This window comes from Lagenorhynchus albirostris, chromosome 2, assembly GCF_949774975.1.
Source record: "Lagenorhynchus albirostris chromosome 2, mLagAlb1.1, whole genome shotgun sequence".
In the NCBI taxonomy this organism is placed as follows: Eukaryota; Metazoa; Chordata; class Mammalia; order Artiodactyla; family Delphinidae; genus Lagenorhynchus; species Lagenorhynchus albirostris.
In genome coordinates this window covers 173699331-173727300 of record NC_083096.1, presented here as the reverse complement: position 1 = coordinate 173727300, position 27970 = coordinate 173699331, and the positions used below count along the sequence as shown (strand labels likewise).

The window sequence follows — 27970 nt, the reverse complement described above, 5'->3', positions numbered from 1 at the left end:
GCCAACCAGGATCTCCCAACCTGAAGACAGCAGGCAGCCTAACAATGTGATCAGACAGCCTTTGGGTCCTGATGGATCACAAGGCTTCAAACAGCGCAGATAAACGCGGGCAGGGAAGGATGCCGCCGCCACCGCCGTCACCACCTCCTGGGTCGTCCGCTGCGGGTCGCATTGCCGTGGCAGACAGCTGGACTTGAGCAGAGGGAACGACCTGACTTACTTGCACTGTGATCCCCTTTGCTCCGCCCACTGTGACCTTGAACCCCATGCACTGTGACCTCCCTTTCCCCCCCTTCCCACTGTGATTGGCACTTCTACAAGGGCTGTCCCAAGTCCATGGAAAGGGAAAGGGTGGGGGTTAGAGGAGGGTTGGGGGGACCCACCAAGGACTCAGAGTAGAGTCAGACAGTGCCACTTGGCCGCTTGGGGTGAAGCCAGTGCCAGCAATAACAGTTTATCATGCTCATTAATTTGGGATTTCAAAACACAAATGAGAACTCCCGTCCACCCACCCTCAAGTGCATGTCTTCATCACTTAAAAGCAAGTTCCATTTGAAGATATCCTTTCTTTTTTTTTTTCTTTCCTTCCTATTTTTGTTTGTTTATACAAATATTTGATTTGCAAAAAAAAGTACATGGGAGGGGTTTTAGCAGTTTAATGAATTTTTAATTGAGAAAGGGTAGTTTGGTAGTCTACTTAAAAATGTTTCTGGTCAATCCACTAGAAACATTAACCAATAGGATTTTGGTGAGCTTAGCTTCTGTATTCCTACTGCCGCCGAGAAAAGGGGCAGGGCTCTGCAGCCCAGGACAGATGAGCACCCCATGCCTATACCTCCCTCCCCCCAACTAAGTACCAGAGCATCTGGGCCCTACCTGGAGACTGGGCCAGCTCTGTAGGCTCAGAGAGCCTGGGGAGGGTGCCAACCCCTCACCTTTAGTATTTTGGGAGATAGGGAAAGTGAACAGACTTTCCCTTCCAAAACCCCTCAGGGTGGTTCCCTACCAGCTGGGCTTACTACTTCTAGAAGAGGGCAGGGAGTGAGGCTGCACTTCCGGGCTTTAGGAGTGAGGCTGCAAGCCTTGCTCAGTATTTTGCTGTCAGCACAAGGAAAGCCAGGAGAGAGTCTGACTCCAGGACTCTGAGCCTCCTGCCTAGTGTGGTCAGAAGGTAGGTGGGTCTTCCCACTCCAGCAAGGCTTAGAACTCTCAGGGGTCTGTGGAGCACCATCTCTGTTGATGGCATCAGCTCGGTAACTCTACCCGGTACATTTCCCTTGTGAAATCACTACCTTGGGAGCAGACCATTCTGAATAACATTTGGGGAAAGACAAGCTGTACATTGCAAAGATTGGTAATGACAGACGGGTTCCCCATAGGCCTAGGTTACCCTCGACCCCTTTTTCCAGAGCAAGGGCCTGGAATGAAGGCAGTTTCCCCTCGGTCTTTGGAGCCTGGAGATTTGCTTTGGCTCTTTGAGGTGGAAGAGGCTTAGGGGGCCCAGCCCAGAGCAGCTGTGTGTGTACAATCTGGTCCCTCTCAGGCTGTCCGATCTCTTCCGTTGCACTTCGCCTTATATCCCTCAGCCAGCCAGACGGCCTCCTTGCTCAGCAGATGAGTTTTGGAGTGGTTGGTGTGACATTTGTGATTAGGGCAGCTCGCGGTGGCCAAGGTGGCAAGCTAGGTCTTGCAGGCTCGCTCCACCTTTGGTTTGCTGGCTCTCAGCCTTGCCCTGTGGGGATGTCAGCCGGGCCCAGCAAGCCTTGGCCCACTACATCTTCCCATTAGGAGGAAAGGTCAGCTGTCGGTTAAGTCAGTAACTAGTCCATAGCACAGGCTTATAACTGCGTGAAGCCAGGATATTGTCCGTGAGCAGAGCTGGAACAAAGCTTCAGTCAGTAAGAACCCACAGAACATTGAATGGTGCCCACATTGCTGTTCTGAGGGGAAGTGACCTCCAGGAGTGGGCAAGGGAGAAGGTTGCTGCTGTCTTTACAGTTCCACTGCCCTGACCAAGTTTCCGCATTCTAAACGGATAGTGTCCATCTCTCATGTAATAGTGGTTTCTGGCCCAAGATGAGACTGTCCTTTTCAGTTGGAGAAGGTACAGAGGTAGGCCAGGTGGGAAGGCCAGAAGTGCTGATTGCTCAGCTGTCGGGACCACCTGTCCTTGCTGCCCTCCTGTAGTGGGAGCCAAGGGGAGGCTGGCTGATGGGTGTCTGTGGATCAAGGATGTAGTAGGGACTGATGCTCCCACCTCCCTGTGGCCAAAGATGGGGCTCTGCCCGCTGTGTGCCTATCACCACCCACCAGCGGTCATGTCCTGGCTTCCCAGATGGAGAGGTGACAGGCAACATTTTAAAGAGAAAGAAATGAAAACAGGAAACTATTGTGTTGGGGGGAGGTGGGAGGGGAGATGAGAGAACGGTTTGGATTTTGTGTGTGTGTTTGTGGTTGTTTTGGGGTTTTTTTTGGGGGGGTAGTTGTCTGTAACTTTCCTTAAGTGCTTTTTTTTTTTTTTTTTTTAATTTTTTAAAAGTAAGCTGCAGGCTTTGGCTTGGAAAACCCCAGGGGAGTTGGGGGCAGAAACCTGAGGCTGCTGCCCCTTTATCTGCCTTCATGGTACTGTCCCCTTCCCCCAGCTCCTCCCTGACTCCGTGAGCCAGGCCTCAGACCTTCCAGCTAACTGCTTCCCATGAGCCACTACTCTGATGTCAGCCTATAACCAAAGGAGCTGGGGGTCTGGGCCTGGTGACCAACCCTTCTCCGCCCACTCAGTCAGGGTGCTCCCCACCTGCAGGCAGGAGGCAACACCCTATCTGCTACCATCAGCCCCTTCCAGAGCCCACTGCCTCACCCCACCCTGTCTAGCCCAGCCGTACCCTGCTCTGCCCCATCTGGGGATGCTCTGCTCAGGGATGGGCCGGCAGGGCTGCCCCAGCCTCCCTGGTAGGCAGAGACTCTGGAAACCTCTGGGGTCCTGTTTTCGGCCATGTGATCCCAGGGGTGCATATGGGCCCCTTGGGTATCTGAACAGAAGGGCATGGGAGGGAGGGCCGCACCCCTGCAGTCCTGCTCTGCTGGTCTAGCGGGTAGCTGCCCACCCTACCCCACCCCGCACCGCGGGCTCCTGAGTTGGCAGATTAAGCATTTTATAAATTGTATTTTAAATACATGTTTTAAACTTGTCAGAACCTTGTCCTCATTTCAGTTTCTGGCCTCCTAACCTCTTGCTGTGGCTGCTTCTTTAACCACTGGGAAGCTATCTCTGCTCAGTCCTAGGGAGGGGCTCTCGCTTTGAGTAATAGGCCTGGGGTGGTGTATGGATTGGGGCCACGGACCCACATGCTTAGGCTCCAAGGGAAGGGCACCCCTGGGTCCTGGCCCTCTGTTGGTGAGAGCATGGCTGAGGCCCCTCCTGCCCTTCCACAGGGTCTGTCCGTTTTAGGGGCCAGTGTCTTTCCCAGGTACTTCCATTATGTTCACCATTCCCTTCAAGCAAGTGGGAAAGAGAATTCCTGCCCTTATGGGACTCCTAGTCCAAGGCGTGGAGGCACCCATCTGAGAATAGTCCCAGCTCTGTGCTTTGAGAGTGCACAGGAGGTCAAGACTTTGAACCCAGGGCCACCTCTAGCAGGACTCCTGACCCTCGGCGGTGTTTTGAGGCGAGTCTTGCTTCAGGGGCTCCGAAGCCTGAGGGAGGCTGAGGCCCTCCGCTCTGAGAGCCGAGTGGAAGGGTGAAAACCTGGGGCCTTCCCTGGCACCAGGCACAGAGGCTGAGGTTCTTGTTGTTTATTGGCTTACCAGGCCACAAAAGCAAAATCCAGCAGCAGTCCCTGCCTGATGACCCCTCCGTCTGCAGGCCCTGATTGCTAAGCTGCCCAGAGTCAGGACTCCGCGGGGTCAGTGGGTTCGAGCCGGCACAGAACTGAGCCACTTTCGGCTGTCAGAGCTGAGTTCCCTAGGGAGAGAGGTGGAAGAGAAGGGTGGGAGGAAGTGAACCACCCCATGTGCCCAAGGGGAGAGGAGTCCTTCCCAGGGAGGTGATGGGGCCAGCAGTCGGGCTCAGAGGCCTGATTCCAAGTCCAGTGTTCTTTTATCCCAGGATGCCTGGAAGAGGACTGCTGCAGGGGAAGCTTCCCTCCACCCAGCTGCTAAGCCTGTTTCCTACTACTCCTAACATGGAATCAGACTCAGGCAAAGGACTTAAACCCCCTGCATGAGAAAGGCAGGTAGTGCTACCGAGTCCCGGGCACAGAAAGGCGTAAGTACCATGACTTAGGAACAATCTACCTGGGACACAGACTCTCAAAGGTTAGTTTCTTCCCCCTTCCATCCTTTCCCCTTTTTCCTCCCTGGAACAACAGTCTCTGAGGCATCTCTTGGAAGGATGGATTTCCCTTGGGTTAGGCCAGGGACTTCATAAGGAAGGAGGTGGATGGGCCTGGGCTGCAGTCCCTGCCCTCTGGGTACCCACCTGCTTCCTTGAGATCTAGTCTGGAAGAAGAGGCTATGGGTGTCAGGGCCCAGGCTTGTGGGGGTACACAGCTCCAGCATGTAGTGGCTGCCCTGCTTCCGGCGGACTGTATTGTCCAGCCTCGGGCAGAGCAGGATGCAAGGCACCTGGGCATAGGGGCTTTGCAGGTTGGCAGCTGGCAAAGGTGGAAGAGGCAGGAGAGGGGAATGTTTCAGAGCACGTCCAGTGCTGGGAGGCAGGCAGACCCATGTGAAATCCCAGCTTTGCCACATAACGACCTGGGTGGGTTTGGGCAAGTAACTTAACCTCTCTGAGCTTCTGCATAAGCTGGAGCTGATGGTGGTATCCGCCTCAGAGTTGATGATGAGGATTAAAGGGATAATATATGCAAAGCACTCAGCTAAATGCTGGGAACAGTGTAAGGGCTAATATGTGCTTAAAAAGGAGCACATGTCTTTGGGATGAGTCCTGGCAGAGTCTGATAGGCACACTCTAAAGACTCTAGAAAGCTTCTAGCCCATCACTTGGCACACAGTAGAAGTCTACTATTATGGGAAGGTAACCTTGCCCAGAGGAAAGAGCACAGGTTTTAGAGTCAGACCTGGGTATAATCTCCCCTTTCTGACACATGCTAGCTGTGGGACCTTGGGCAAGTTGCTTAAACTTCAGTTTTTTCATCGTGAATACGTGGGGTAAGTATGTGATTATGAGGATTAAATTCTAGCATGTCTGCAAAGGGCTTAGCATAGTGAGTGACCCCAGAGGGTGCTCAATAAATGATGAGGTGGGATTGCTAAGCACTCTTCCTTCGCAGTCCAGGCTCTTGGGACCAACCTGTGCTCAGGGCTAAGGCTCAGGGGAAAGGGTGTGCGGAAGGCTGGAGATGGGTGGTGATTATCAGCCAGCTGGCTGATGGCACACAGTTAAGCCCGAAGTGGGAAACCATGTCTCAGCTCCTGGGCCTGGCTGTGTGGCACCCAGGGCCCTCACCATAGTTCTGCTGCTTCAGCTGGCTCAGGATCCTGAGGGCTCTTCGTTCTGGGACTTCCAAGGTGTCTGCCTGCTGCGGGTTGTAGGGAAGCTGCTTCTGGGACTGCAGCCGGCCAATGGCCGGTTCCATCTCTCGGGCCTTACAGGTGCCTTCCTTCAGCTTCTTCTGGTAATAGCTGGGGAGGCAGTGCCACCCAGCCTTGCCCGGCCGTGTTTAATTCACTCTCCTCCTCCCTCACTCTTTCTGAGCCCCTGTTCTGTCTGGCCAGCTCAGGAGCAGGGCCACAAGAGATCTGGGTTTTAGTCCTGGCTCAACCATTAACTTCCTGTAACTGTGGGCGAGTCACTGCTCTGCTCTGGGTCTCGGTCACCCCTATAAAGTGGGGGGAAATGGTTATCTCTGCCAGTCATTGGAAGTCACTTGACTTCTCTAAGCAGATCAGTCAGCGTTTTTTACAGGGTTAAAAACAAAGATTAAATAACAAGACCCATTAAGCATTCAGCAAATTGACTCAAGGAAAGAGCTTGGTAAATGTTGCCCATGATTTCTATCACTGGTATTTTTACTTAGATGTGCAAGTGCTTTGTAAGCCAGCTGTGCAGTTAACTCCTCCTCATCTTCCAGATCGCAGTTTAAAGGCCATCTCTTCCAGAAAGTCCTCTCTCCTCCAATAGACGGGTTAGGCTCCCACTATAGGCCCCCTGACAACTTGTACTTAACCCTATCACAGCCCACTTAATACTCTTAACTCATCACTACTTGCCTTTTCCCCACTAGACTGCAGCACCATTCATTCATTCATTCAAATATTTATTGAGTGTTTACTGTATGCTGGCCACTCACCTAAATGCTTGGGAAAGAGCAGTGCAGGAGATATTCATATAAGGTCCTTGTGTCATCTCTCAGCCCCACCTCTTAGTCCAGCCACTGTCACGGCAACCACTTCTACGTGGGCCTCAAGCAGCTCTGCACAGGGACAACCTGGCCCAGTCTCACCTCAGATCTTACCTCTTGCTGCTTGCTCCAGAGCCTCTCTGACACATATGCGCCCCAGAAGTGCAGGGGGGTTAAACATCTGTGTGGGGCACCCTTGACAAAGGAACCAGCAGCTGAGGTATACAGGCTCCTGTCTCTTCCCCTGATGGTTCTGAGCCACCATTCATAGTCTCCTCAGAAGATCCTGGGGATGGCTGACTCAGTAGCACATCATTGTATTGGCTTGTCCTCCTCCTGTGTTCATGTCCCTTCCCTCACTTCTGCTCCCTGGTGTCACTTTTTAAATCAACTACCTAGGCACATATCTAGTGGGAGAGTCGGACCATGAAGAAGTAAATAAATTATGGTACCATGTGGGGAGTGATGGGTGTTCTGAGAGAAAGTAAAAGCTGAGTAGGAGGTAGTGATGAGCTATTTTGTCCATAGGAGTCAGTGAAAGTCTCGAGGTGGTGGCATTTGAGCAAAATGAGGGGAGGAAGCAAGCTAAGTGGATATCGGGAAGAAGCCTCTTTCAGGCAGAGGGAATGGCTTGTGAAAAGGCCAGGAGGTGTGAAAGAGCTTGGTGAGCTCTAAGAACAGAGAGGTGCTAGAGCTTGTGTGTGAGGGAGAAGGGGGTAGAAATGGGCAGCAGGATGGGAGGGCCAGACTACCTGAGACTTTGTAGGCAGTGATGAAGGCTAGGCATGCTACTCAGAGTGTTAGGAAGCCCTTAGGGCTTGAGCAGGTGGTTCTGCTAGGACCTCTGCCTATCCCTGAAGCCTGGAATTTTGGGTTTTAATGAGCTTCACACAGAGAAAATAGAAAATGAATACCAGAGCCCTCAAATGGAGATTGGATCTAGACCCCTGTGTAAAATTAGAACCTGAAAAGACAGCATCCTGAGTAAAAAGATGGACTAGGAAATAACTTCACCCCACAGGGGCCAACAGGACATGAGCAGAGTGTGTGCAACTTTCTCAGTCGCAATTTTAAAGGAAATTGCTTGCTCTCTACTTCCTCTCCTTCCCCTTCTTACGGGCTTGAATTTAGATGTGTTGCTGGTAAATTGGCTTAGGATTGACCTAGGGAATGGTGGAAGAATAAGTGGGAAAGAAACGGGGTGCTTGAGCAACCTTGCCTTCCTGCCTGCTTCCTCCAAGCCATCAATATGAGAGAAATAAACTATATTGTTTGAACTGTAGTACATTGGGGTCTATTCCTTAATGAATACACTAATCTAGAATTCTGTACCTAGCTAAATTATTCAGTAAGTGTGATGGTAGAATAAACAATTTTGTAGACATACAAAATCTCAAAACTCATGCCTCCCATTCATCCTTTCTCAGGAAGGTACTGGAGGGCATGTTCTTCCAAAATGAGGGCATAAACCAAAAAGAAAAGGAAGATATACATACAGAAAATAAGAAATCTAACACAGGAGAAAGACAGAAGTTAAAGGAAGATGGTGAAGGGAGATCCCACAATGGCAGTGCAACTGCCATAGAGGACAACCAGTTTAGATTGGATCACTATAGCTTAAAAGACAGAAATTTCAAGGGCTGGCATTCCCATATCTGTCGCTGAATTACTCCCTTTCTGACCCCAAAAAGCTACTGGTGAAACATGCTCCCGTTATTATTTTTTTTACGCAAATGAAACCAAGAAAGAGTAAGCAAATCAAGGAAAAGTAAGACATGTGATCCAGTAGACAGAATTCCAATCAGGGGAAAGGAAGAAAGAATTCCTAGGATGACAACAGACTCCCAAGATGACGGCTCTGCAGCATGCCTAAGAAGAAATTAATCCAAAAATGAGAAAAATGGAATTATTTAGAAAATGCCTCCAAGAAAAAGAAGCTCTAGGAAGGTACAAGAATTGTCAGTGAGTACAAAGAAAAAAAAAAAGAGGCAATTGTCAACTTTTAGGAAATGAAAAAATAAGAAAGGAAGTGAAATCATTATATAAAAAATGCTCAGCTATGAATAATTGTGTAGCCATAATATTAGAAACCCCAAATATTTAGTAAAAAAATGATAATATATTTGAATGGGGAAGGAGGAGCTGAGGGGATAGTTGTATCAGACAGCTAAATTCTTACCATAACAAGAAGTCAGTAGATACAAGTCTAAAAATCATTAACCAAAATATTGTAGTACATCCATATTATGTAGAAGTAACTGCCAGAAATACTCAAGAAGAAAGAGAAAGCCTGGAGAGGGTGTGGAGAAAAGGGAACCCTGCTACGTTATTGGTGGGAATGTAAATTGGCACAAACCACTATGAAAGACAGTATGGAGGTTCTTTTAAAAACTAAAAATAGAGTTACCATATGATCTAGCAATCCCACTCCTGGGCATATATCTGGAAAAGCTGAAAATTCTAATTCAAAAAGATACATGCACTCCAATGTTCATAGCAGAACTATTTACAATAGCCAAGACACGGAAGCAACCCAAATGTCCATCAACAGATGACTGGATAAAGATGATAAAATATAAAATGGAATAAAAAAAGAATGAAATAATGCCTTTTGCAGCAACATGGATGGACCTAGAGATTATCATACTAAGTGAAGTCAGAGAAAAGACAAATATCATATGATATCACCTGTATGTGGAAAATAAAAAAATGATATAAATGAACTTATTTACAAAACAGAAATAAACTCACAGACATAGAAAACAAACTAATTGGTACCAAAGGGGTAAGTGGGGGGGTGATAAATTAGGACTTTGGGTTAAAATATACACACTACTATATAGAAAATAGATAAACAACAAGGACCTACTGTATAGCACAGGGAAATATATTCAATATCTTGTAATAACCTATAATGGAAAAGAATCTGAAAAAGAATATATGTATATATGTAACTGAATCACTTTGCTGTACACCTGAAGCATTGTAAATCAACTTCAATTAAACAAAACAAACAAACAAAAGAACCTCCCCACAAAGAAAATAAGGTCCAAGCGGCTTCACTGTAAGTTCTGTCAAACCTTTAGAGGAGACTGAATACCAAGATTTCATGAACTCTTTCAGGACATGAGAACACGTAACTCATTTTATGATGCCAGCATTATACTAACAGGAACACTAGATATCACCCAAAAAGCAAGTTAACGACCAATATCTCCTTTGAACATAGGTGCCAAAATTCTTAACAAAATAGCAGGTTGAATCCAGTAATATATTAAAAGGATAATACATTACAACTAAGGGGAGTTTTGCCAAAGAATGCAGTTAGTTTACATTGAAAAATCAGTTTTATCTACTATATTAACGGAATGTAAGAGAAAAACCTTATAATCATCTCAAGATGCAGAAAAAGCATTTGACAAAATTCAACTCCCATTCATAATAAAAACTCTCAGCAAACTAGAAATAGAAAGGAACTTCCTCAACATGATAAAAGTATCTACGAAAATCCTGCAGCTAAAATCAAGCTTAATGGCGAAAGATTGATTGCTTCCCCCATGATCAGGAGCAAGGCAAAAATGTTTGCTGTCATCACTTTTGTTTTACTTAAGGTCTTAGCCAGCGCAATAAAACAAGCAAAAGGAATAAATGCTAATGGATTGGAAAGGAAGAAGTAAAGCTGTCTTTATTCACAGATGACATCATTGTGTGTGTAAAAATCTTAAGAAATCTATTATAAAAAGCTACCAGCACTAATAAGTGAATTTAGCAAGGTCATAGGATACAAGATCAATATACAACAATAAACTATACTTCTATAATACCAGCAATGAGCAATAGGAAAATGGAAACATCTACAACAGTATAAAATATGAAATACTTACGGATATATATATATATTTTAAACTTCTTAACCGTGAACTCTCATGCTTTGCAGAGGTCTAAACTCTCAGCACCTTATCACTACTTACGGATATATTCAACAAAATATGTAAAAGATCTATATCTTGAAAACTATAAAATCCTGCTGAAATTAGAGACCTAAATAAGTGAAGAGTTACACCATGTTCATGGACTGAAAGACTTGTTATTATTAAGATGTCATTTCTCCCAAAATGAACATATAGATTCAATGCAATCCCAACAAAATACCAGCAGCCTCATTTATAGAGATTGACAAACTGATTCTAAAATTTATATAGAAATGCAAAGGACCTAGAATAGACCAGGATCTAGAACTCTTTGAAAAAGAACAAGTTGGAGGACTTACTCTACCTGATTTGAATACTTACTATAAAGCTGTAGTAATCAAGACCTATGTGGTATTTGCAGAAATATAGACACAGGAAGAGAATAAAGAATCCAGAGGTAAACCCAAGTGTATATGGTTAATTAATTTGGGGGGGGGGACTTTCTATTTATAGTGTATTTTTTTTCTTAACTAAGGTTTTTTTTGATAGACTTTTTTAGATTCACAGAAAATTGAGTGGAAAGTACAGACAGTTCCCATTTACCCGCTGCCCTTCCCCCACACACACACCCACAGACTCCCCCATGATCAACATTCCCCACTAGAGTGGTACATTTGTTACAACTAATGAACTTACACTGACATATCATTATTACCATAAGGCCATAGTTTACCTTAGGATTCACTCATAGTGTTGTACATTGTATAACGTTGTGACAAATGTGAAATGACATGTATCTACCATTATGGCAATACAGAATAGTTCCATTGCTCTAAAAATCTGTGCTCCACTTCCCTCCCTCTCCCCTCACTCCAGTAAGCACTGATCTTTTTACTGTCTCCATTGTTTTGTCTTTTCCAGAATGTCACATAGTTGGAACTGTAAAGTATGTAGCCTTTTCAGATCCGTTTTTTTCACGTAGCAACAGGCATTTAAGTTTCCTCTGTCTTTTCATGGTTTGATGGCTCTTATTAGTGCTGAATATTCCACTATGTAGGTGTAGCACAGTTAATTTTGTGTGGACTAAGTTTTCAGTTCTTTTGGGTAAATACCAAGGAGCACAATTGCTGGATCATATTGTAAGAGTTTGTTTAGTTTTGTAAGAAACCACCAAACTGGAACTCCACTGATGGTACAGTGGTTAAGAATCCGCCTGCTAGTGCAGGGGACACGGGTTCGATCCCTGGTCCGGGAAGATCCCACATGCCGCAGAGCAACTAAGCCTGTGCGCCACAACTACTGAGCCTGTGCTCTGCCTGCATGCCACAACTACTGAAACCCACGCACCTAGAGCCCAAGCTCCACAACAAGAGAAGCCACCGCAATGAGAAGCCCGCACACTGCAACTAGAGAAAGCCCATGCGCAGCAACGAAGACCCAATGCAGACAAAAATAAATTAATTAATGAATTAAAAAAAAAAAACCCACCAAACCGTCTTCTAAAGTGGCTGTACCATTTTGCATTCCCACCAGAAATGAAACGAGTTCCTTTTTTTAAATAGATTTATTTTTTAAATTTATTTATTTTTGCTGCATTGGGTCTTGCATGTTTATTTATGCGCATATATATATATATATATAATATGTAAGTAATGTTTTTCTACTCCAGATGGTATTGATAAAAATTAACTTGTAAGAGAGCTGTATTTAATTGGCTTAAAGAAAGGGGAAAAAAAGCTTATGTAAATTAAGACTAGTCAAACAAGCATATGTTATCTCTACCAGATGTTTAACATTATAATGCCATGAATTCAACCTAAGAACAAAATGCACAATTAAAGTGCACTGTTTGATGTTTGTCAACCATGACAGTAAATTAAAAGTAAAAAAGAATGGAGAGAGCCATACGTTTAACTTTCTAGGTTCTTTGTCTCTGTGATTTCTTTTTTTCTTTTTTAATTTTGTCCGCGCTGTGCAGCTTGTGAGATGGTTCCTGGACCAGGAATTGAACCCAGGCCTCCACAGTGAAAGCGCCAAATCCTAACCACTAGGCCACCAGGGAACTCTTTGTGATTTCTGATACTTGCCTGATTTGTCCACAAAGAAACTAATATATATATACACACGCACACTAATATATATATACACACACTAATATGTATATTAGTATATATTAGACCTGAATCACTTTGCTGTACACCTGAAACTAACACAGCATTGTAAATCAACTACACTTCAATAACAAAAAAAATTTTTACAGACAAATTAGTCTTACTTTGATTATCTGATAAAAATGGAACTGATTGTGGAGAGAAAAATTCTGTGTTTCAATAAAAGCTATAACACCCCTTTGTAGGTTGCTGAACAGTTAGTTCACTTTGAGCTTTTTGTCTTCTTTATAAACTGGCTCCTGCCACTTGTATTCACAAAGTGAATCAACATTTCTAGTTTCCCTCCACCCTCCTGACCTGGCATCACTGAAAACTAGGACTGCCCTTTTCCCAATGCCCTGCAAGCTAAAGCAACTTAATATAAACGTCCATAAGAAAAAATCACTGCAACAGATCATGTATAACAACCCTGTATGCCTGCTGCTGTTAGTTCACGGGAACACCCAGTGCCGTCACCAAAGACATTCAAACTGCAAGCCAGAAAATTCATCAGAGAGCCACCAGATAGCCTCACTCCACCTTTTTTTTTTCTTTTTTGGCCACTGTGTGGCATGCAGGATCCGAGTTCCCCAACCAGGGATCGAACCCGTGCCCCCTGCTGTGGAAGCACAGAGTTTCAACCACTGGACTGCCAGGGAAGTCCCTCCACCATCTGAAGATGCTTTGAGACTGACATGTAAGAATCTCACAATTACCCTCTGGTAAATCTCACAACTGCCCTCTGGTCTCAGAAACTGAGTTTACAATTTATTCTAACCATTAACCTCTGTTTCTCTTTTTCCAAAGAAATGCCCCTCAGTAAATGCTTGCTAGCAGCTCACCATATAAAGGCCTAAGTTAGGCGGGTGCCCTACTCCCACCTATACCATTGCCTCCTAAAGTGAGCTCCGACTGTCACTGAACTGACCTGTTCTCAGGACTAAGAGACGGATCCAGGGAAATACAGGATCATGTGCTTAGATTTGTTCTTTCCTGCTTGTTCCAATCTGTGTTTTCCTCCCCCTTTCACAGATCTCTTTGCAACTTCTAACCCGACTTTTTCTCCACGGCCACCAACTCGGCTTTTAATAGATGAACCTTCTAGGGAAGTGCCAGATGGAGGGAAGGAAGGAGTTTAGGACATGCCGTCCCAATATGTGCCACTTCAGCATGTTGATTATTTTGAGTTAAAGGCACTTGAAAAACAGTAGATGCAAGAAGGGTCCACTGACTTTTTCTTTCTAAAAGCAGGAGACAAAATTCCCAGGTGAAAGCTGCCCTCCCTGAACCAGGAGGAAGAAACATTCTTATCACAAGAGAGGAAGAGGGAACTTCGCGGCGGTCCAGTGGTTAGGACTCTGTGCTTTCACTGCCGAGGGCCAGTGTATACGTGTGGTGCGGCCAAAGGAAAAAAAAAGAGTCCAGGCCAAGAGAACTCTGTACAAACAGACATGGTTAAAATAACTCTTATCTTCCTAATTCTGCCCCTATATATATATATATATATATATATATTATATATATATATATATATATACACACACACACATATATATATATTTTTTAGACTGTGCTGGGTCTTCGTTGCTGTGCATGGGCTTTCTCTAGTTGCAGCGAGCGGGGGCTATGCCTCGTTGCAGTGCGCGGGCTTCTTATTGCGGTGGCTTCTCGTTGCACAGCACAGGCTCTGGGCGCACGGGCTTCAGTAGTTGTGGCACACAGGCTCAGTAGTTGTGGCTCGTGGGCTCTAGAGTGCAGGCTCAGTAGTTGTGGTGCACGGGCTTAGTTGCTCCGCAGCATGTGGGATCTTACGGGCCAGGGCTCGAACCCGTGTCCCCTGCATTGGCAGGCGGATTCTTAACCACTGCGTCACCAGGGAAGCCCCTGCCCATATGTTTTAGTTACTCTTCTACAGTTGCTACTCTTTTCATCCTTGTATGCAAGCCCCTCGGGCTTGTCAGTTCTTTGGGTCTTCATTATTCTTGTCAGGGCTCCCATGTGCGTGTAAGTTAAACTTGTATGCTTTTCTCCTGTTGGTCTGTCTTACATCAGTCCCAGCTGGAAGCTCTAAGAGGGTAAAGGAAAATTTTACCTCCCCTACACACTAAATGTCATTTTTTACTTGAAAAAAGGACAAACTATGGTTATGCAGCCTTGCGTATTTTGGCAGGTATTTTCTCGAAAATGGATGAAGTTAGCCCATCCTTTCAAGGAAAAGAGCTGACAGCATTTGTTACCTATGACAAAATGAAAGCTTTCAAGTAAAATATTAGAATTTGGGAAAGCAAATCTATTATCATGGGACTTCCCTGGTGGCCCAGTGGTTAAGACTCCGAGCTCCCCATGCAGGGGGCCCGGGTTCGATCCCTGGTCAGGGAACTCAGATCCCCACATACTGCAACTAAGCCCGAGTGCTCTAGAGCCCACACACTGCAACTAGAGAGCCCGCACACCGCCACGAAGAGCCTGAGTGCCCACGTGCCACAATGAAGACCCAGTGCAGCCAAAATAATATAAATAATAAATAAAATTTTAAAAATCCATTATAATAAGCATGTGTCATATGCATGTTCATACACAGAATAGTTTATAACAGTCAAATGAGTGAACTGAACTGTAGCCTCACACGACACTTCTAATATTTAAAAACGTTTGTGGCTTGTGGAATCTTAGTTTCCCAACCAAGGATCTAACTTGGGCCCCAGCAGTGAGAGCGCCAAGTCCTAACCACTGGACCGTCAGGGAATTCCCTAAAGACTTGTCTGACATTAGGGGTGATATTAATAATTATACATATAATATATGGAATAACTACAATGAAATGTGTCAACATTTAGAAGATACGCAATATGTTCTAAATGAACAATGGATGTTACAAAAGCCATTTATGGGAAAAGATCCATTTAAACTACAAAAACAATAGATTTTTTATTTAAAAGAGTACAACGAGGGTACTTCCCTGGCGGTGCAGTGAATAGGACTCCGTGCTCCCAATATAGGGGGCCCAGGTTCGATCCCTGGTCAGGGAACTAGATCCCACATGCATGCTGCAACTAAGAGTTCGCCTGCCACAACTAAGGAGCCCTGGAGCTGCAACTGAGGAGTCTGCCGGCCGCAACTAACACCCCACACAACCAAATAAATAAATATTTTTTTTAAAAAGTACAACGAACAGTTCACAGATACGGCATCAGATTCCATATTGCAACCAACTTTTAAGACACTACTGCTCGTCAAGTTTGGTGTACTATCAAAGAAAACTACCTCCATGATATATGGGATATTAAATGAAAAGGCTATTAAAATACTTTTTCCAATTACATATTTGTGTGAGGCCGGATTTCTTCATATACGTCAACCAAAACAACAGATTGAATGCAGAAGCATATAGGAAAATCCAGCCAACTTCTTTTATGCCAGACACTGAAGAGATTCTCAATATTGTAAAGCAATGCCATTCTTCTCATTAACTTTCTTGTTTGTTTGTTTTGGAAAATATCGTTATTTTTTCATTTAAAATGTTTTTTTTCTATTAACATGTAATGGGGTTATCTTTGTTAAATAAATTAATATTTTTTAGATCTCTCAGTTTTAAGTTCATATATAGAAAATATTGACAGTTTCCTAGATGAAAAAGTTTTAAAACTGCTGCTCTTGAGAAACTCTTGCCCAGGTATCCTGGAAACATATACAAAATTTTAACACTGTTTCTACCATGGCTGGAAACTGAACATAGACCTAATGTCCATCTGCAGAACAAATACATATATTATGATGTAGTCATACCAGATAATAGTATGTAGCAGTGAAAATGATAAATGATCTACAGCTATGCATAAGAACATGGATGAGTCACAAATACCTAACACTGAGAAGAAAAAGTAACAGAGGACTTATAGTATGAGTCCACTCCGATAGAGGTAAAAAAATATGGAAAGCTAAACAATAAGGTATTCAGGAATACAAACAAGTGTGAGTCAAAATTTAAAAGTGCCACTGCAGGGCTTCCCTGGTGGTGCAGTGGTTAAGAATCCGCCTGCCCATGCAGGGGACACGGGTTCAAGCCCTGGTCCGGGAAGATCCCACATGCCGTGGAGCAACTAAGCCCATGAGCCACAACTACTGAGCCTGTGCTCTAGGGCCTGTGTGCCACAACTACTGAGGCCACGTGCCATAGCTACTGAAGCCCGTGTGCCTAGAGCCCATGCTCCACAACAAGAGAAGCCACTGCAATGAGAAGCCCGCACATAGCAACAAAGAGGAGCTCCCATTCGCCACAACTAGAGAAAGCCCGTGCGCAGCAACGAAGACCCAACGCAGCCAAAATAAGTAAATGAAATTTTTTTTTTAAAAAGTGCCACTGCATATCCACCAGACTGAAACTAGCAAGACTGACAGTATAGATATGCACAAGATGTGGAGCAACTGGAACTCTCGTACGTTGTTGATGTGAGTGTAAAATGGTAGAATCACTTAGATAAAGTCTGGCAGTTTCTTGTAAGTAAAATACACCTATCCTGTGACCCAGCAATTCCATTTCTGGGTACTTACCCAAGTAACAAAATATATGTCCACACAAAGACTTGTACAAAAATGTTAATAGCAGCTTTACTCATTATAACCCAAAACTAAAAACAGCTCAGAAATCTACCAATGAAAGGATGGATGAATGAACTGTGGTATATTCATCCAATGGGATACAGTAATAAGGAGGAGTGAGCTGTTGCTGCCCACAGCAACATGGATGAATCTCAAAAGCATTATGCTGAGTGAAAGAAGCTAGACACTAATGACTATATACGGTTTGTTTCCATTTATATGAAGTTGTCAGGCAAAACCACTCTGTAATGGAAAAAAAAAAATTAGAAGAGTGATTGCCTCTGGATGGCGGGGGCAGTTCAGGGACCAACTGGTAAGGGTCATGAGGGCACTTTCTGGAATGATGGTAAAGTTCTGTATATCTTGAAAGGGGTTCAGGTTGCTGGGGTGTGGGCATGTGTTGAGACTCATTCAATGATACACTTAAGATCTGTGCATTTCACTGAATGTACATTATACCTCACAATATGCAGCGGGGGGGAAGCTCTATTCAAATATTGATTATTAGCTAATGCCATGTATGCTGAAGTAATTTGGAGGGAAATAACTATCATTTACTTTGAAATGAGTAAAAATATAGATCGATGAACAGATGGATAGAAGCATGGCAAAAGAAGTATGGCAAAATGGCAACAGTAGAATTTAGGTGGTGGGTATATAAATGTTCACTGTAAAATTCTTTTAACTTTGCCGTATGTGTGAAATTTTCAATGAACGATAAGGGAAAAAATAAGCAGTGAAATTTTAAAACAAAAAGCAAAGGAATAAGGGTTGGTTCTTGTTAGGGAGAAAGTACTTTGTGATTGGGGTAGGGCACACACGGGCTTCAAGATTACTGGAATTTTTATATATATATATATATTTTTTTTTTTTCTTCTGGTACGCGGGCCTCTCCCGTTGCGGAGCACAGGCTCCGGACGCGCAGGCTCAGCGGCCATGGCTCACGGGCCCAGCCGCTCCGCGGCACGTGGGATCCTCCCAGACCGGGGCATGAACCCGTGTCCCCTGAATCGGCAGGCGGACTCCCAACCACTGCGCCACCAGGGAACCCCTGTTTTTAAACTGGAGAAATTGATACCTGGCAATTTGCTTTATTGCTTTTAAAATCATACATTTGTCGTCTTCAGACTTATATATGTTTAGTGATTTATAGATGCCGGGAGGAAGAAAGGTCTCTTGTCTTTGGTATTGGTATTAGTGGAACAGCCTGCAATCATTCCCCCTCCTCCGGCCCCTGCTGAAAAAGCCTGGTCTGTGGCAGGAAAAAATGATCCAACTTTCTGAGCGATAGGGACAAGCTTCTGTGTGCTGCAAGAGAGACCAGGTGGGCCATTCTGCCTTGACCCTCTGCTTCTAGCCCTCGAATGTTCGTGTTGTTTTTGTACACAGCCGTCTCTTCCTTAGGTGAACCACTAACCACCCACCAGCCCACTCTGGCAACACGGGGAGGCTTCCACCTCGTGTTCTCTAGCCCTAGACAGGCCCTATCACATTCCCTTTCTGGGACTGCTGTATGAGTACTGCAAGAAGGTATTCCTCTTGCTGCTGAGGTTGCAAGACAAGGAGGGTATGCGTAGAGTAGAGGCTGCCGGTTGCCATCCTTCCCACTGTGGGAAGAGGCTCGCTGAGCTTGAAGCTAATGCAGAGATGAGCGGGAGAGATAAAGCCTGAAAGGTATCATCTGGTCTCCTAGATCCAGCCATTCCTGAGGCCCTGAGCAGTGATGTGAGCCAATACATTCCCCTGTTGTATAAGCCAGTTTTATGTGGGTTTCACTGGCAACTAATAGTCCTAATTATCAAAAGTCCTCAGCTGCCAAAACGCTAGGTGCCATTTCCGTGTCCGCAGCCCTCCACTCCCAACAGCCAGTCCTACTCACCTGGTGATCTCGTCTAAGGCTGCCTCAGGTAAGGCCAGCATCTCCACCAGCAGGGACAGGATCTCAAAGAGCAGAGTGCGGGGGTTTGGGGGAGCCATGTCCGTCAGGCCTTCTCTTCTGGGGACGTGGGATGGTGGCTGCCGTTACCACTTAACAGCCCTGGAGGCCTAACAGCCCCAGCAGCCACCTGGCCCCTCCCCCCAGCTCTGAGTGCCCTGGGCTCACCCCTGCTCACCCACAGAGCAGAAGAAGCTCTTGGTGTCTGTCATCACGGCCAAGAAGTCTTTGAAGTTCACGTGGCCGTCTCCTGTGGAGGCCAGAAGAATACAGTGTGGCCAGGGGCCTTTCAGAGCAGGCTCGGGCGTTGCGACCCAGGCACGGTTATTAGCATTTACTCATTGGGTTTGATGATAAAAGTAACGCATATTCAATGCGGAGAGCGTGGTGCACACAGGAAAGTAGAAGGTGAAAATTAAAATCTCCTGGGTTAGAAGCTCCCAGAAGTTCCTGGAAGCAGCAGACTGGGTTCATGTCATAGGTGTACCACTTACTATCTTTGTGACCTTGGCAAAGTCTCTTAACCCCACTAAGCCCTAGTTTTCTCATGTATAGGGTGAGGATGACCTTAACACCTTTCTCATGGGAGAGAAATTGAGGCAACGTGCTCAGAATAGGGCCATGCATATAATACACGCTCATTAAACGTCAGCAACTCATATTACAGTGTGCTAGTCTCTGCATGAGAACATATTTGTACCTACAGTTTTCCCACTTTGGCCTTCAAAGTCCTGCTAGACCTGCCCGTTACCTGTCTCCAGCCTCACCTGGTACCAAACTCCCCAGCGCTAACCTGCTCTCCCTCCAGGGGCCACATTCTTCCCTGTTGCGGGCCTTTGTGCACGCTGCTTCCTCTTCCTAGACTTCTCTCCACCACCCTCCAACTCTTTTTGTTTGTTTGTTTGCTTGTTCTTGTTTGTCTGTTGTGGCCCTGCAGGATCTTAGTTCCCCAACCAGGGATTGAACCCGGGCCCCGGCAGTGAAAACGCAGAGTGAAAAACGCGGAGTCCTAACCACTGGACTGCCAAGGAATTCCCTCCAACTCTCTCACTTAATGCTCCCCCTTGACCATCACTTCCTTAGGGAAGTCAGACCAGTGCAGGTCAGACCCCCTGTTGGACACTGTCATAGAACCCTTGTACTTGAACCACACACTCATAAGATCTGGGATTTAACTGAAGCTCTGGGAGACAGGAACTGGCTGTTTTGTTCTGCACTGTGTCTTCAGGGCTTAAGACAGAGAGGTGCTTGGCAAATGTTCTCTGAACTACTTGACAAATTGATGAGTGGTCTCTAATTCTTAAAGCCACCCTTGTGGGGGGGTGGGGGGGAGGAGGTGGGGGGGTCGCCTAATACTCTTATCCCCATGTCACAGATGAGGCCTGAGGCATAGACAAAAGTAGGCTGTTGCCTGGGGTCATGTAGGGGCTGCGCTGAGGTCCATTCTTAGCTTGTGTCTGAGGATTCACGCTCAGGCAGTGATGGAGGAAGCAGAGCTGACACTCAGAGGTCAGGAGCCCAGGCCCCCTACAGCTCCGCTGTGTTCCCTGCATCTAGCCAACCAAACCACATGTGATGCTTCTCACCCTGTGCCCTATTCCCTTTGTCCAGGTTATTTCTGCCACCAGCAATGCCCTTCTTCCTTCCCCTCTCCCTGCCTAACTCCTGCTTCATCTTTCACGATTTGGCTCAGGCATCACCTCCTCCAGGAAGCCTTCCTTCCTGATCCCTTCCTCCAAGCCACCTTAAGCACTGCTTCCTTTAGCAACTCTTCCTTCTGTGTCATTGACTGTGTGAGCACCTCGAGGGCAGGTCTCATAGGTCTTACACATGTCTTTATTCCCCGTGCCCAGTACAGGAATGGACATACAGTAGGCAGTTAATAAATATTTAGTGAATGAATAGTACCAGCAGTTAATGTCTCCCGGATGCATGCTCTGCACCAAGTGTTGTGCTCCATGCTTTGCCTGGATTATCTCATTTAATTATTTTAACAGCCCAGTGAGATGGGTATTGCTGTAAGCCCCATTTTACAGGTGGGGAAACTGAGACTTGGTGAACTTCAGTGATTTGTCCAAGGTCATACAGCTGGTAAAATGAGTGACCAAGTCATGGAGGAATGTCCGATGAAGCACACATAAAGCTCTGGAAGGAGTGATCTCAGAGATCACCTACATCTTAGGTCATGAAATAAGTCTTGGTCATCTCTGGGTCCCCAGAACCTGGCACTGAGTAGGTACTCAGGGAGCCCTAACTTTGGGGCCAGGACAAGCTACATCATTTGTGGGGCCCAGTTCAAAATGAAAATGCAGAATAGGGCCCCTCTTTCAAAGATTATCGAGAATTTCTAGACTGTAACAGCAGAGCATTAAACCAAAGTCAGGACGCTGTACGCGCAGAGCCCTGTGTGACTGCACAGGTCTCATGCTGCCCATGAACCTGACCCTGCCTGGGGTTCAGGACGAAGCCTCCCCCAACTCACCATCGATATCAGCACTCCTCAGGGCATCCTCCACCTGGGCCGGCGTCAGGAACATGCCCACGAGGAGCAGGATGTTCTCCAGGCTCTGTGCATCCACCTCGCCATGACCACTGAAGATCTCAAAGTAGCTGCGGAAGGCTGGGGTGGGCAGTGGGGTTGTTTCTACCATTCATCCCATCCGCTCCAACCACCACCTGTGCAGCCTTCTTTATCACCATGGCTGGGTAGAGGGACAAACTTAACGAAGAGTGAAAGTTGAGGGGTGTGGGCCCACTGACTCACTTCACTGTCTAGTACAAGGTCAGACCACGGGCTCAGCTGGTGTGGCACAAGCTGAGCTAGTTAGCTGCCTTCACCTTGCACCGGAACATGCCCACTTTAGGGCACCCCGCTATGTGCCAGGCACTGTGCTAAGCTCTTTATAGCCATGTTCTCATTTAATCCTTACAACAGCCTGGTAAGAGGAGAATGCGTATTCCCTTGTAAAGATGGGGAAACTGAGGCTCAGAGGTTAGAGGACCAGATAGATCTTTCTGACTCTGAGTCTGTGCCTTGGCCTTGGGGCTCTGCAGTTACTTATCTGGATAGACATAGGCTCTAAGACAGCTCCGTTTGTCTGGACCGGAGCAGAGGACCAGGAAAAATGCTGAGAAAGTCCCAGAACAGCACCACTTGATAGAAAAGTCGTGTCCTGGTCATAACATGTGTGGTGTCTGGTTTCACAGCCCACAGCAAAATCCAGGTTAGAATCAACAGACCTAGCGATAAGACTGGCTCTGCCATTTACTAAGAAGCTGGGTTGCTGTTACGAGCTAAACTGTGCCTGCCGCCTAAACTCATGTGTTGAAACCCTAATACCACCCCACCCCCATACCTTAGAATGTGATGATGTTTGGAGATAGGGCCTTTAAATAGGTGATTAAGTTAAAATGAGGCCACTGGGGTGGCCCCTAGTCCAACCTAACTGGTGTCCTTAAGAGAAGAGGAAATGGGCACACAGGAGACACCAGGGATGCATGTGCACAGAGGAAAGACCATGTGAGGATACAGGGAGAAGGCAGACGTCTGCAAGCCAAGGAGAGAGGCCTCAGAAGAAATCAAACATAGCAACACCCTGATCTTGGACTTCTAGCCTCCAGAACTATGAGAAAATAAATTTTAAGCCACTCAGTTTGCGATACTTCATTATGGCAGCCTGAGCAAGCTAATATAGTTGCCATGGGCGAGTCACTGTGCTTCTCTGAGCCTCAATTTTCTTATCTGTAAGGGACAGAACAACAGTACACCCTCCCAGAGAGGTGGTATTAATTCATTGCTTGGCACATCGTAGACTAAGTCTCTGATGAACAGAACTGAAATGTGGGGAAGAGGTAGGGCTGGGATTAGGGTTGGACTAAGTGGTGAGCTGCCACAGGCAGGCACGCTGAAAAAGGAAAACTGAACAGCTCTCAAAAGTGGTAAGATCATCCCAAATGCAGGGTGGTTTGGACCATCAGAGCAGGTAGCCAGCTCTTTCCTCACCAGGCAGGGCTGAGCCTTGGGGAGAATGCTGTCTCTAAGCCAAAGTGGCACATTGTCCATGAACTCAGCTCAAGAAGATGGGCAGTGGGTGCTGGACCTAGAAAAGCCCCTCTAAAAATGACTAGAGACTTTTAATGCTAAAAGGAGTGAACTTCAAAGATGGGGTCCTAGGGAGCCAGAGAGTGCATTCAGGGAAGGCAGAAGAAGGGGCCGCTCTGGCCCTGCCTGGGGCCCAGACTTCAGGGAAGAGCGGAGGGTGGAAGGAGGGCACACACCTCCTCATCCAGGGCAAGAGCCAGGTGTGGCTGGGTTGGCAGTGGATGTGGACGGCTGATTAGGCCACCTCCAGAGCCCAGAGGAAGCAGCAATCGCTCCTCAAAGCGCAGGTAAGTGGAATCACGGGGCCCAACCCCAAGGACGACGGGGAGCAAAGGGCACAGTGCCTCGCCCAGGGTGCATGTTCAGAACTTTTAAATTTTTTGGTGGAGGTGGGATGCAGTGGAAAATGGGGACCTGTGTGTAACTGAGCAGGACCCTATGGGGCCTTCCTGGGACAGACCCCACACACACACCTCCCATGTCCTCTGCCTGCCTCTTCTTGTTTGTAGAAAAACTTTAGCCTCCTAGGCTTTCCCCAAGTTCCAAAGAATGGATTTAATCAGAGAAGTGAGAAAATGCAGAAAGAAAGGAAAACAGTCAAACAAGACAAACTAATAATAGTTCAGACATTAAACAAAGTCAAGGACATTTAGTTCCTCCTCAAGGGCTATAGATAATATTCTGAGCCATGTCCTTTGAGCTGTTTTGCAGATACTGAAACCCCTACCAAGTGGAAGAAGTTAACTGTGTGCTGACCATGAGCACGTAGACCCGAGACCGGTTGAAACCAGGTTGATGATGTCAACTCTCGATTACCTCACCACCAACCAATCAGAAGAATGTCCGTGAGCTGATCACACACCCCACAACCCTGTCCCTCACCCTCTCTTTAAACACCTTTCCCTGAAAGCCATCAGGGAGTTTAGGCCTTTTAAGCGCTAGCTGCCTGGACTCCTTGCTTGGAGCCTGCAATAAACGCTGCCCTTTCCTTCACCACAACCCGGTGTCAGTAGATTGACTTTACTGCGCGTGGGCAAGCAGACCCCAGTTTGGTTCAGTAACATGTCCAGGGCGGGTGGTCTTGTTAAATGGTGAGGGATGGTCTAGGACAGGTGGAGGCTCTACAGCCCTGCGTCCCATCCAGGTGGCCTCTGCAGAGGACCAGTAGCACGGGCTTGGGTTGGGGTAGGCACAAACGTCTCCAGAAGCGAAAGAGCTTTGCAAGGCTTGCTCCATTCATTCAGACAGGTGGCTCTGGAACAGAGAAGAGACCTGGACCCCAAGTGAGAGGACCCAGCAGGATTGTGCTCCCCGACTCCGTGGTGTGTGAGTTTGGGTCAGCCTCCTGCCCCACTAGCCAAGTGCAGGGCTGGGGTAGGTACCAGGGCAGCAGCATGACCAGCAACCCTGTCCCCCACCCCGGGCTTAGAAACCCAAGGACTGAGCATTCTGCCTGCCCCGCAAGGGGCTCCCCTGGCCAGGCCCACCCTCACCTTCCTCTTGCTTCAGTGTGAGGTGCTGTTCCGACCTCTCCTCCCAGATCTGACACACCTTCAAGAGGCAGTGTTCTTCCAGCTCCTGCCTGCAGAGGACAGAGCCCGGGCAAAGGGCACACATTCAGCCACCCACCCCGGCCCTGCACCAAAAGCTAGGGGCGGGTGATGGGGAGCCGAGGCAGAGGGGGTCATGGGAGGAACCCCGGGGGAGGCTTTAAGAGGTCAGGAGAGTCTACGAGTGACCCAGAGGAGGAGCAAGGCAGAGGTATGGGGAGTCTAAAGGGGGTTAGAGAGAAAAAGGGGCCTAGATATGAAAGATCAAGAGCTGGGAAAGACAGGAGACAGAAGTGAGGGGAAATGGAGCGGGGACACATGGGAGGGAACAGACAGGTGCAGTGACAGGGACAAGAATCTGGAAGAGAGTAGCCAGGGGCCCTGGGACCAGGCCCTGATCCCAGACACACTTTCTGGGGTGGCTCCTACCGTGCCTTGGGGTAGTTCAGGCTCCTCTCCCCGCTGTAGTGCAAAAGTTCTGTCCTTCTCCAGCCCAGGTCTGATGCAGGGACCGGCAGGACTGTGATGCGTACTGAAGCTGGGGCTCCCATGGGGGCAGGAAGTGGCCCAGGGGCTGGCGGTCGGGCCCAGCATGGGGCCATGGCAGGAGCTGAGGCAGGACTCTGAGGCAGGGTCAGAGGCAGGGTTGGGGCTGAGTTGCCAACTGGGACAGAGACGGGCACGGGGGCCAGGGTCCTGGGGGACTTCCGGCTTGGCGGCACACGGGCCTTGGTGACCCTCCAATGCGTGGCCTTCTCCTCTTACACCTCCAACAAGCACTTCATGAAGCCCGGCCGGGGGTTGCCAAGGTCCTGGGCCCCCGTGGCCCCCGCGGGATCCTGAGGCTGCTTCTGGATATGGTCCATCTGCCTCCTCTCTCCGATGTCCCTCGCCTCCTGGGGACAGGACCGGGGAGGGGATTTGGGAGGCCTCCGGCCAGCCAGATTGTCCCACAAAACTTCTCCCAGCCACCCACTCTGCAGCGGATCCTCACCCTGCCCCTCCCTCTCTGGGCCCCTGGGGAGGCCCACCTCTCTCCTGCAACCTACTAGGCTCCCACCCCATGTCCTCCCCCACCCCTGACCTGGGCTCTGCCCCCTCCTGGCTCTCTGAGCTGTGGTCTTGAGCGAGTTACTCCCCATCTCACCACTTGTTTATTTGCTTCACTGCAATCAACACAATTTGCAATGGCCCTGTCCGTGCCTGTTGTTTGCCTGCCTGACCAGAAGTAAGTTTCCAGAGGGCAGGACCTTGTCTGCCTCTTTTATCCATATTGACCCAGCAGCCAGCTTGTGGTAGGCACTCGATAAATTCCCACTCATTCATTCAGCAAATGCAGCACCTCCTGCATCCGTCCCATTAGAGGGATGAGCTGTCCCCTGCCCATCTCCAACCAGGCCACGCCACGCAGGCTCCAGCCCAGCCCTTTCTCCGGTTCAAAGATGTAGCTCTCAAAAAAAAAAAAAAGATGTAGCTCTCACCACACACCCGCTCTTCCTAAAGTATCAGCACTACCCTCTCCGCGAGATTATTCCCATCAGCATGGAAACATGCTGTATTATCTTCCCTCTTTAAAAGAAAAAACTCTCCCGACAGTACAAAGCCTTCCAACTACCATCCCAGTTCTCTGCTCTTCCTTTAGAGCAAAATTCCTTGAAAGATTTGGCTGTACTCCATCTCCACTTTCCCCCTATCTCCAGTCCGGCTTCTGCCACCACGCCCCAACCAGACCCTTGCAAGGCGGTGGTCAGATCTCTGCCCTCCTCAGAGCCTACCACTGAGTGGTGATAGACCCAGATGACCACTCCATCCCTCTGGAAATGCCTTCTTCTCCAGACTCCCGCTCTCTCACCAGCTGGCTCCCTCCCTGAGTATTCGGCAGCCTCCTTCGCTGGCTATTCCTTGCTCTTGCTCCATTTTTTTATAATTAATTAATTTATTTATTAATTTTTGGCTGTGTTGGGTCTTCGTCGCTGCACGTGGGCTTTGTCTAGTTGAGGCGAGCGGGGGCGACTCTTCGTTGCCATGCACAGCCTTCTCATTGCGGTGGCTTCTCTTATTGCGGAGCACAGGCTCTAGGCGCACGGGCTTCAGTAGTTGTGGCGCATGGGCTTCAGTAGTCGTGGCTCGCGGGCTCTAGGGCACAGGCTCAGTAGTTGTGGCGCACGGGCTTAGTTGCTCCGCAGCATGTGGGATCTTCCCGGACCAGGGCTTGAACTTGTGTCCCCTGCATTGGCAGGCAGATTCTTAACCACTGCACCACCAGGGAAGTCCCTCCATTTCTAAATGTGGTAGAGACCCAGTGACTTGTCCTCAGATGCCTTCCTGCTCTGTATTCACTCTCCTAGATGTTATCCCCATTTCTTTCACATTTACATCTCCCATCCTGACTTCTCTGTCCTTCCTAACTCCAGACGTCCTCCTGGCATTTCTTCTTGGGTGTCTAGGACATGACCAAAGCAGAACCTTAGGTTCTTCCTGTCTGCTCCTTCCCCAGTGTCACCACCTTGGTTAATGACACCACTTGTTGCTCAGGCCCCAAACCTAAAGCCTCTTTTTTTAAATTGAAGTATAGTTGATTTACAATATTATATTAGTTTCAAGTGTACAACATAGTGGTTCAATATTTTTGTAGATTATACTCCCTAAAGGCTCTTTTGATTCCTCTTTTTCCAACCTACCATTCCACCAGGCAGACGATGACTGTATATTCACAGGTTGCTCAGTCAAATCAAAGAACCGGGAAGTGGCAGAGTTGGCAGAGGTGGGGATGGCTGGGAGGGGGATGGGAGCCTCCCAGGTGTTCAGGGAAGCTTTGGGTTGTGTGCTGTGACTGAGAGCAAATGGGTGGAAGAAATCCGTGCTGATGTGGAAAAAGCCATGACCTGGGGTGAATCCAAGGCCTCTAGAGTGTAAGAGCATCCTTGACCCCCACCCAAGATGCACACACATGCACATGTGCAAACACACACATACACGCATGCACATACATGTGCACACTCATGCAAACACACAGGCACACGCTCACACCTTCCCCAGTTTGACTCCAAATACTGTCCCATTTCTGCCTCTGCCCCCTTCATCCTCCTGATCCCCAGCCCACCCTGTCCCCATCCCCACTGTGGCTCTACTTACAGGTGGAGGAACAGGCCCCAGTGCTGCCTGGATCTCCACAGCCTTGTCCCTAAACAAGGGAGGAACTCCCAGGTGAGGGAGGGGCTCGGCTCAAGGCTTGCCCCTTGCACACTCCTTCTCTCAGCCCCCAGGACACTCAGGTCCACCGCCCCAGCTTAGTTCCCCTGGCCTTCTAATCCCAGACGGGCTCCACTACCCTCACATCCCCTGTGGGGACATGGCTCT

General features: G+C 47.5%; 2 protein-coding genes across 5 annotated transcripts in view; one reads left to right on the top strand and one right to left on the bottom strand.

Moving 5' to 3' along the window:
• SZRD1 (SUZ RNA binding domain containing 1) overlaps positions 1-7644 on the top strand; it is a 30861-nt gene extending 23217 nt beyond the window's left edge. For 3 of the 4 annotated variants that reach the window (XM_060141303.1, XM_060141304.1, XM_060141302.1), the window contains one exon: positions 1-3194. In XM_060141303.1, the coding sequence (XP_059997286.1) occupies positions 1-103 (103 nt within the window). In that variant the 3' untranslated portion in view covers positions 104-3194. The other variant, XM_060141301.1, reaches the window with a different exon arrangement.
• Positions 3904-27964, bottom strand: SPATA21 (spermatogenesis associated 21). The gene is given in 10 exon segments (XM_060141969.1): positions 3904-3961; positions 4478-4652; positions 5468-5643; positions 18902-19015; positions 19133-19208; positions 21441-21578; positions 24554-24642; positions 25040-25506; positions 27746-27794; positions 27948-27964. Coding segments are annotated over 10 exon segments (1359 nt in total).
• Positions 27965-27970: the final 6 nt, after the last annotated feature.